Genomic DNA, 10,760 nt, shown 5'->3' with positions numbered 1-10,760 from the left:
ACAAAAAATCTACTTAAGCCGTAATGTGCAGACAAGTTCTTAACTTGAGTAAATCGAAGAGATGTATATGTTGGAGACTAACAACCGACGCAGATATCCTAGAAATTTGTCGGATCGTAAGAGAGGAGTTTTGTCCAAAAGAACCGATATCCATCGGTATGCAAATCACAGAGGAAGACGTGTCTTCACTTGTTAATTTAGTTCGGGTAATAAAAAACAATTTCCTAATAAAATTTGCCCACTGTGTTTGGGGCATTGACCACAAGCTACGGGAGAACTGCATATCCGGCGTATAAGGCAGCATATTTTTGTGCAGTGCATTTGGTTATTAATGATTAACTATTGAGTGCCGGTTGGCGCATGTGTAGGCCTACATGCTGTCAATCTAGTTTAGACCATGTGCCACACAAAAAGGGTCAAAATCTGTTAGCAGAGTCGGTTCGAAGAACTTTCTCCAGCGTCGTTGGGGTCGATTATGATTTTAAACCCATTATGACGCATTAATGGCGATTTGGGGCGCCAGACAACACGCTTGCGCGATGACCGAAAATCAATATTTAGACGACCCTTTTGTCTGACACCAGCGTTTATTTTAGTGCTATGGCTTTTACTATAGGGATGGGCAATCGCTACTTTCAAAGTCACCCCTGCCTGTATATAAGATTTGTTGAGCTAGATGCGTTAGGTTTATCATGTGATTCAAGTCTTACGCGGTAAAATGCCTTTACAACATCAGTTTTGCAGTAGGCCGTTCACAATTTTTTAGAGCTTCTTGTGTTTACTCACAGGATTATTTTCTTCTACGTCCTGCACTTTGTGCATACGACGAAGAAAGTGGAGAAATATGTGGAATCTGCATTGTCTATGGTCACGATTTTGAGCAACCGGATGTAAAAATGCCTCCAAAAATGTCACAAATACTTCGGGTAATATTTATAGGCTTGTTGCACTACAATATTTTCATTTCACATCGAGGTGTCTTGTTGCAGTTTCTTGGAACATTTACTGATGAAATCAAATCGCACGGTGGTTCATTTCAATACATATGCGGACTTATTGTGTGCATTAAGTCGAAGTTTGCTAGACTTGGAATCGCGGGGGCGCTTTACCAAAAGTAAGCAGAGCAAAAGTGATATAGTCAGTAAAATACTTTGAGAAAGGTGACAACACTTTTAAATAATATTCGAAACAACAAACTACACATGTTTTCAATTATTTATCATCCTCAACTTTTTCTGGGGTCGTGTTCTTCGACTGGTGTATAGCAGCAGGCATAGTTCAAGTCTCGCGTGACAATTATCCGATGTTTCAATGCATTTTAGACGAATGGAGATCTCAAGACAGGATGGATGCAAGTATTACTTCATTACATGTACATCAGCATTTACCGCGCGAGCACTGACAAAATTGGGAGCCAAAATGATCAAGGAAGTTGATTACACTCAGTATGTGGATCCTATTTGTGGGGAGCAAATTTTCAGAAACACTCCGGATCCACATAGATCGGCGAAACTTATGTGTCTTGAGTAATTGTTGTTGATGCTGCAAAATCAGACTTAACCTTTGGTAATTGCGTCTACCATCAACATGTTAATATCTAATTGAGACATTATATTACCAACTTGTATCCAATGAAGGGGAACTCTACAAGCATTTTGACCGAACAAAGCGAACCAAAACCAACATATTTATTCCACTGTTTCATCCTGGCGTTTGAAGTGCATTCGCGCGTGACGTTTTTAGTCTGATTTAGTTGCTCGCAATAAAAGCTACCGCTTTATATGCAAAACCCGCGTATCCACTCATCTGTAAGATATGAAACGACGATAGTATTTAATTTAAATTTCTACATGACAAGGCATCAAATCTTCACCGACAATTTTAACATGCTAATAACACAAATCAAAAGTTTTAAATTATCATTTCAGTTACTACTACACCAAAATACATAGAATAAGACTTTTTTTAACTGCAATTGATTTGATAGAATTAATGTAATGTATATTTCCCCTTGTTTCATTTCCATACAAATGACTAAACTAAACACCATTAAACTACAATTTACCCATGGAATGCTGCAATTATTTGCTGCACTGAAGCAAATAAAATTGATGATTCGATAGTAATTCCTTGGCTTTAAAAATATGTAGGCCTATTACATACATTGGGTTGACTGGCACAATGTACATATATTGATGGGTTGAAAAACACTCAAAAGAGATTTTTAAAATTAACAATTGACAATTATTTGATAACAAAACAGGGCGAAAACCAAACATGATACTGTAAATAACTCTAAGGGTCTCAGAGATATTTAACAGGGTCTCGATGGCCTGAGCGGTTATTGAGTCTCTTTGATGGTTAAACCTGCTTCTGCCCCGTTCTATAAAGCACCCAGAACCAAGATCTCTTCCCGAATAATTGTATTCATTTCTGTTATCTTTTTCATTACGACGGTACATTACAACTTTCAATACAACGTTGTTATGATGCCAGCAAATAGAATCAATACAAGCACTGGTTTCTGTGACGTATGTTACACACGCAAAACATTACGCAATACAAGCACTGCTTTCTGTGACGTATGTTACAATACATGGAACAGTTGCAATGGTCCCATTCACCACTGCAAATTCCTTTAGTAAAGTTATTAATGGTTTGTTGCTTTTCGGATCACATCAGCTACCAACTTTTGGCCAATGACTTTTGGGAACAGGGTACTGTATGCCGTGAATATCAATATATGTTGGCGTAGATTTAGTAATTTTTTTTGCACTTTTAATGGACAATGTACTGTTGCGTTTGATGCATAAGATATAAATGTATGAATGATGCACTGAAGCAGTGCTTTCCAACCTTTGTGGCCATGAACCATTTTATTATTTAGATTATTTAAATTATTTAGACTGATGGCGTGCAAGGTGCATTTTTTTCTGAGATGCAGACTGAAGGAGCAACATATTAAAAATTAATAAAAAATGATGAAAAAAACAGTAACAAGGTAACAATGGTGAATGAGTAACAGCAGCCTGACGACTCTGTTAATAATTACATCACTGTATTCCCCTTCTCGGTTTGCTGCAATTATACGATTGTTTGCTATCTCGTTTAAGATCGGCTTGTTGGATCTGTTTATACCAGTGGTTCTCAACCTGAGTTGCGCGTACCATCAGCGATATAAAAGAGCCTTTTATGTGGTATGCGAGCTCATTTTGGATCCTGTATAAAGTTGCATGTGATAAAACAAACAAAATTTACAGTAATATACAAATTGACTTTTGAAGTCTGCACAATTGAATATGCACATACTTATGCACATTAAATGGTATTTTACTTGATATTTCGGCTAGGAACCAGATAGTTGGTACAACGCAATAATACAGAAAAAACTGGTAGATGGTACGTGATTATAAAAACGTTGGGATACACTGGTCTATACCATGGACCAAGTCTCTCATTCAGGAAGTCGCTGACAATGAACACTGTTGTGTTTGAATAATTAAAAATAAATAAATGATGCCAAAATGAATTTTTAACCTTTTTAAAATGTCAAGTATTCAAAACAAGAGCAGCTTTATCGTCCTTGTATTTAGATACCTCTGTGTGCGCTATATAATCAACGTGCGGTGACTGGTGCGTTCGAGACACTTCGTTCATAAAAATATAAATCAACACAAAACATTTAAATGAACAGGTGGAAGGTGAAATAACAAAAGGTGAAAAAGAACGTGGCGTAAAAGAATACGTGATATAACAAAAGCGTGCAACTTGAAAATGAAACGCAAACAAGTGGGCAAGTTCTTTTGCGCTACATAAGTATGGGACATTAACTATTTCCAGTAATCACACTAACTATAATAATTTAAGTTTCAGTGGAAAACACAAAGCTCGTGTTTGATTTTATATTCCATAAATCTTCAATATAGTTTCCCTACAATGTATGACACCATATTATCACCCACCTGTAATAACCACAGCGATCGTCATCTCTCCAACGTCTTGTCGGTATTTTGTTTGCGGTCATAAACTTCACAAACAGTTTCTCTATCTGAATACGCTTCGATTCATTTACCGGTGTTTTCTTTCCAGTGTCCCAAGTTGTTCAGTATGTTTTCGCACATACATAAGACATCACTTTCTTTATCATTTTCATTCAAAAGCCTATCTGTCAAATCTTTTCTTGCTCGTGTGTTTTTCTAGCGTGAATCGCTTTTCCTGACCAACTAATTTAAAAATTGGCAATTTGCCAAATCACCAGCAAGAGAAGAACATACGCAACCTGAAGTACCTTGAAGCTCATCAAAGTTTTCAATTCGTTGTTGATCCGGTGTCAAAGTTGCTTCTGGATTTCGTGCAGACAGGGAGTTTTGGCAGTATTTGACTAGCGCTTCATGAGTGGCATATACTCTCCACTGAATGTCAGATATGTTTATCGTGTGATTGAAGGCTAACAATGTGAATTGGTTACAACACTCAACTTATTCGCTGTATCTAGCTAAATATGATGTCGCTTTGCCCGAACATTTAAACGCCTTTTTTGCCAAAGTCCTTCAGCAAAAATAGATGGGCTGCTTGGTGCATGTTTTATAGGTTTGTAGCGCACCGATACTTCATAGTATAAATTTTTCAGTCTTAACATAAATTCATTTGCCATTTTTTGATATTTTTGTCCCCACTAATAGAGATATTGGTGGGCCACAACATCTGTAAACCCCTTTTGTGAGACATCCTGTTTGCTGTTGAGTCAGCAATATGTACGATATTATAGAACAACTAGTCTTCCACTTTCCTTTTTCACAACCGGCCATACTTAATGTATAACTAAAATGAGCTTTCAGATGTTTACTACTAACTAAGCCAAAAACTGACTACTAACTAAGCCAGCCAACGAAAAGAGAACTCTAGCTCTTTGCTTTAAATGACAAGTTGCCATGACAACAAAAGACTACTGACAAACTTTAATGTAGTTATTTCAAGGAAAACAACGCTGAAATCCCTTTGTTTTACAATACGGCCCTGCAATATGTTGGACCACGCTACACCAAACCCAATTTGACCAACAAAAACTGCCTTTATGAAATCAACTACCGGGTTTATACAACAGTACTTCAATTAGCCGGAGAAATTCCAATTCGGAACACGTCACAAACTTTTCGAACCGTCCGGGATTATACGCGTAGCCTACACTTCAATATTGGTTAAAACACACGCTTTTCTTTGCATGTTTGTAAATACATTCAGGCATCTTGCAGTGTAACAAGGTCAACTTACTGCAACTTACAGTGGAGTATGTCTATGGTGGCGATTTATATGCGAATATTGGCACGTTGGCTGATAACCGACAATAATTGGAAGCTGAGAAATATAGACTGAACTCTTTCCACAAAACCCGAAATTGAATTGCAAGTAAAATCAGAACCATGATAAGTTCAACCTAATCAGAACAGATGAAAAGCATTTTTTTAAATCACTGGACTGGACTACTACAGTTACGTAGTTTTTCCAAACTTGGTTTTACAAAACGTTGGTCTCTTTCGCTTATTCAAGACAAAATTCTTACTTAGCCCAATAACGCAGTTACCAAACAATTCTCATTGTTACTTCTTACCAGTTTCAGTGCTTGGGATACAAAACAAGAAAATTTCAGATTTCACTTCAAACGTTTTTATACAAACGAAAAATTCATATCGTGTATTAAGGCAGCGCAGCAACGAACAGGAAACCCAACATTCGCGACAGGTTTTACGAATCACAACATCAAAAAAAATTGTGCTCGCCAACTCTGGCAATGTTCCAAATACACACATGTCTTGAGGTTGTAGAATAAAAATAAGGACTAAACGTACGAAAGTTGGTTTCCTTATCAGCTATTGATGCAGAGGCCATTTATCCACAGATCGCCCAAAACACAAGAATAAAACAATCAATTAGTTTGTTGGTTACAAACCACCAGCTCATGTAACTGGAGTAAGATCTGGTAGTTTTGAGGTCAGAGAGTCAAGTGGTTGCCAGTGGTTACCAAGCACCTCGTCAATAATGGAGCTGTGGTCGCGGAAGTAGGAATCGTTTTCAGCATCGATGTCTATCACTGGATTAGGATCTAAGAGGCAAAAAAAACACAATTACCAACGTTCATCCCAATAAAATACCAAAGGTTTTTGGGAATGAAGGCCACATTTTAACACAAAGGTTATACTTTTACCCTGTGGCAATACATATTTTTTATGTCATTGCTGTTGCTGGTTTACATTCCAACAAACAACTACTTGGAGGGACCCAATAAGATAATTGCAGGAAGGTTGTAATTTTAGGAACAAAATCAGAAATAATTATATGTATGATATATTGAGAGCAATAAACAACACAATAACAAGGAACCATGCACCAAAGCAAACTGAATCCTTGTTGGAAAATCACCTTCAAGTTTGTCTTGTTGACGACTTGCTTGGTAATGATCAGTGGAAGTATAATGTTCCACAAGTTGTTGTGTAGCCTGCTGTTGTTGTTGTTGTTGGTATGCTTGTGCAGTTGTAGTCTGTTGTTGCTGCTGCTGCTGCTGCTGCTGCTGCTGCTGCTGATTGTAATTGTATTGCTAAAAAATACGATAAGATTGATAAGCACTAAACATGAAAATAAGCTCAGCATAGCAACCCTGTTTATAAAATTGCAATTAATAAAACATAAACCTCAGAAAATCTGGGCACCCTGCTGGGAAATTTAATTCTTGGCCCAAGTAAGTTTGTATGTCAGCTGTCAAATTAAATTATTAACCAGCACAGCAGTAAACTTATATTTGGTACTAACAGGGTAGTTGTAGTAATTGTAATACTGTTGGTAGTATTGATATTGGTCGGCATACTGCTGCATCATCTGTTGGTTGTACTGCAAAGCTTCCAGTTGCTCAGTAGCTGTTGGGGCAGTTGGTGTAGAAGCCAGCTTCCTGCAAGAAAATTATACACAATAATGTTGCATAGATGTGCAAAGAAATAAGAAATTAATTTCTTTTTACATACTTTGAATAGAAACAGTTTAACCATGACTTAGCAAGCAATGCAGCATTCTAACTTTCTTATGTAACATTCTTCTCTCACATGTATATCAAAATCAATTTGTTATGGTGTTGTTCTATGCAAACCATTATAAATTTTTATGAAAACATTTCCAATGCTTTGCAGACATAGAATGCACACATATGGAAATTAGGTCAGTGAAGAGCTGCTGTATTTGCATAATTGGAATATAAGCTACACTAGGAATGCACCAAAAGTTCGGTTTGCCGAATTTATTCAGCCCTAAATAAGATTTTAATAATTATCCGGTTTCGGCTGAAACTTTTTTACTGCATGTAACGATTCGAATCATTGTTCAAACTGCACGAATGTGTTTGCTTTATTTGTTTATTTTTTTAAGCACCTGGTACAGCAGTCAAGGTTATATTTTTAGTGTCAACAAAAGGCTGTATGATAGGATTAGATCCAAATTGGGCCAATCCAGCAGATGTTTTGTTTGAATTTATTGCGTATGAAGAGATAGATACCAAAATTAATTTCGATTTGTTTGACTGAATTTATTCGGCAACTTTTGCTGAATATTCGGTTTCGGTCGAATAAAAAAAAATGCTGTTTCGGTGCATCATTAAGCTAAACAAAAACGTTATCGAAGAGAACAAATCTTTGGACCAAACTGTTGCACTGCATGTGTAGTGGAAAGATAATATACCCGTATAACGGAAGACTGATATAAAAAATTTGTTATTAATTTTTTTATTATTACCATGTGACCAACTAGTTTTGCTACATACCAAACCAAGTATTATTTATTTAAAGAAACAAACCATACAACAAGACAAACAAACTAAACATCGAAAAGCAAAGATGTACTGTTATTACCCGACCCAAATGTATAACCACATTGGACTTACCCTTTTGGAGTGGCCACACTGACACGGATTTGTTTTCCTCCCAATCCTTTTGCACCTTGCATTTCAATTAGAGCTCGTTTTTGTTCTGCCTCATCGCTGAATCTGACAAACCCATAACCCCTGCAATGACACTTTATCGTAAAAAAACAATAATTACAATTTCTTTGGCTCTAATGTTGAGGACCAGAAATTTACATAGAAGTATATATACATATATAATATATGCAAACCTTAACTGTATTGGCTTTGTGACTGTGTATTTTATCAGGCAGTTCCTTTACACCAATACAGAATAGAGGCAATGTTCTCACATATATACCTGGCGGATCTAGGGGGGGGGTTGGTGTCAGAACACCCCCCTCAGCATTTTGGCACATTGTTTTGTGGAGTGTGAAAGTGTGGTTAATTTCCCGCTACACAGGGACGAACACTACGGTCAAGTGTTCGTCTCCGCTGTTTCTTTGTTTCTCGGTCGCGTGCTGCATTCACGCGGCGATGACCGCTTATGAAACAATCGTTTGTTGAGCCGTTGGTCAATAACTTGTCAACAATACCATTTTCGAAAGTGCGAAGTTATAAGTTTATTCATTTCTGCTACAATTTCTATACAGAAGCCGCACTCTGTAAGAGTTATAATTGTTTCACAAAATTGCACCAAAATATATGTAGCTAAAGTATTTTGTATTTCGTCTGTTTTTAAAATATATTTTGCAAATTATCACCTGCTGAAACATCGATTTGTATTTGGTGGTGCAAGACCACGTCCTACAGACCATTACAGATTTGTTTTAGTAGGCACAGTCTAAAAACCATTCCACCACAATTATACTCGTCGAGGATACAGATAAAATCGCATTGTTACGTAATATAGGGTTTGTTTTCGCGTTTTTCGTTAAACTGGACATGCGCACATGCACAAAACCAGCTAAAAAGTCTTGTCTTTCGCCGGAGTTGTTCGATATTTGGCTTAACTACTGTAATGCGCTACCTGTTTTTCAAAGCGGAATTTGCATGATAAATGTCCGAAAAAATTTTTAACCGCATCTAACGACTTCATTAATTAGGTACCAGAACCGAACACCCCCCTTACATTTTTTCTAGATCCGCCACTGCATAAGTACTGTAAGTTTTTACAGTTTAGAAATATATATCACCTTGACACGCCACCTTCTTCATACATGATTTTGGCTCCCTTTACAGATCGATATCGCTTGAGGAAGAAATCTTCTAGCTTGTCATCTGTCACAGATGCATCGAGATCACCAACAAATATAGAAAAGGAAGGCCTAAGAATGAATGTAATTAAACTTGGAACACATATATAACCATTAACACAAACATATTTTAGGAAGCTGCAAACTTACAAAAAAATGTCATTTTTCTTCACACTGGACTAAACTATCACAAAAATTTTTTTATTGTGATAAACTTCTACTAAGCCATGTGATGCACTACAATCTTCATGTTAAAGTCATGAACAGTATCTTAACTTCCATGACATTAACCATATTAAGATTCATACCCAATGTCCCAATTTTTGCCAGCTTGTGATCGGTTAAGACGAAAACGCTTGGTCTGAAACGATACATGAAACATATATTATTTACATGTCAACAGAAAGTAAGCAATGGTGAAGCAGTATTGCATTTTAAATACTCACATATCACTGCTGGCCTCAAGCCTTTAAAGTTGCAGTTTTGTGACATAAAGCCAAAGGGGGTGCAATACATGTACAGACATATTGCATACACATTACTTATATGACAATGTAAGTCAAAATTTCAATGTATATATGACAAAATAGGTCCACAAAAAGTTTTGGATAATTTTAATGCATTTGCATGTAAAAACATAAAGAACAAAATTTCTTCTATCTCCCAGTGATTCTCTTCAGAACTAAATTTCCCTTTGTTCTTCACTCAATAAACTATCAGCGCTGCATATAAACGTAAAAAATATTTCAAATTAACGATAAAAGCAAGTGACAATACTAACGGGACTGGAGTTGGGAATGTTGGTGCCGTTGACCAACTTCAACACTCTTTCTGCTTCAGACTCTGTTGCAAACTCAACAAAGCAATAACCAGCAGGCATTCCTGTATCTTTTCTGTAAGAAAAGCACAGTGGTAAAACACAACTAAAGCAATGCAAAACAAAATTATCCACATAACAGTAAACCTGTTTCAAATTATACTGCTCTCTTTTGCCCAGGACAGCTGGCATGTCGATTAATGGTTTAAACTGTTTAACTGCTGATCATCAGGTTTTTAAGCAAAATAGACCTGATTGGGTAAGGTTAGAAAATTATAAATTGCAAAAATTCCAGTTGGTTAACTTGCATTTGGGCAAAATACTAATTTCAGTTACCTTCGAATAATTTTCACACCACTGGGTTGACTAATATGTTGGAATGATTGATTAACAAATGATTCGTCCATGTATGGCTCCAGCTGCAAAATTATTGATAAATGTTTCACTTGTAAGCAAAAGCAAAAAGAAAAACACAAACTTTAAACAATATAACACAAAACAAATACAACATGGGATAGACAATTTGTTTCTCTTTGATGTATTTTGTTCACTACTAATTGAAAAAAAATTTGCATAATGACGTTCTACGTACGTCGCCCATCCACAACGACTTGGACATTGTTTTTGTAGATGAACTGCAACTTCAAGAAAAGAATGAAACGACCGGACTTGGCTTCAAGCTAAACTGGACAAGAAAACGGTTTATTCTTAACGATTAAAACAGATCAACTTCCACATAAGTAAAAACTTCAGCACGTTACCAAATAATAAACAAGCGAAAAGAATGATGGCCACAGCATGACGTCAT

The 10,760-nt window shown here is 36.5% G+C and overlaps 2 protein-coding genes across 6 annotated transcripts; one reads left to right on the top strand and one right to left on the bottom strand.

Moving 5' to 3' along the window:
- Positions 1 to 1,659, top strand: LOC145903763 (uncharacterized). Its single transcript, XM_082991900.1, has 4 exons — positions 1 to 206; positions 789 to 926; positions 990 to 1,114; positions 1,323 to 1,659. The coding sequence occupies exons 1-4, from the start codon at positions 24 to 26 to the stop codon at positions 1,528 to 1,530; spliced, it is 654 nt and encodes a 217-aa protein (XP_082848026.1). The 5' UTR covers positions 1 to 23; the 3' UTR covers positions 1,531 to 1,659.
- Positions 1,660 to 5,676: 4,017 nt separating this feature from the next.
- LOC145902054 (tRNA selenocysteine 1-associated protein 1-like) lies at positions 5,677 to 10,713 on the bottom strand. 5 transcript variants are annotated; one of them, XM_082989902.1, is made up of 10 exons: positions 10,545 to 10,561; positions 10,289 to 10,371; positions 10,100 to 10,203; positions 9,917 to 10,028; positions 9,444 to 9,496; positions 9,076 to 9,207; positions 7,922 to 8,041; positions 6,805 to 6,940; positions 6,418 to 6,592; positions 5,677 to 6,100 (listed from the first exon to the last, which is right to left on the bottom strand). In XM_082989902.1, the coding sequence occupies exons 4-10, from the start codon at positions 10,013 to 10,015 to the stop codon at positions 5,955 to 5,957; spliced, it is 861 nt and encodes a 286-aa protein (XP_082846028.1). In that variant the 5' UTR covers positions 10,016 to 10,028; positions 10,100 to 10,203; positions 10,289 to 10,371; positions 10,545 to 10,561; the 3' UTR covers positions 5,677 to 5,954. The 5 variants fall into 5 exon arrangements, with proteins under 5 accessions (XP_082846028.1, XP_082846026.1, XP_082846027.1 ...); XM_082989900.1 differs by lacking the exon at positions 10,100 to 10,203 and having other exon boundaries at positions 10,545 to 10,713; XM_082989901.1 differs by having other exon boundaries at positions 10,100 to 10,371; positions 10,545 to 10,611.
- Positions 10,714 to 10,760: the final 47 nt, after the last annotated feature.

The sequence above is a fragment of the Ascidia mentula genome, chromosome 5 (assembly GCF_947561715.1).
Source record: "Ascidia mentula chromosome 5, kaAscMent1.1, whole genome shotgun sequence".
NCBI classification, from domain to species: Eukaryota; Metazoa; Chordata; class Ascidiacea; order Phlebobranchia; family Ascidiidae; genus Ascidia; species Ascidia mentula.
Note: the sequence above shows the minus strand (reverse complement) of the source record. Positions and strands in the feature narration are given on the sequence as shown.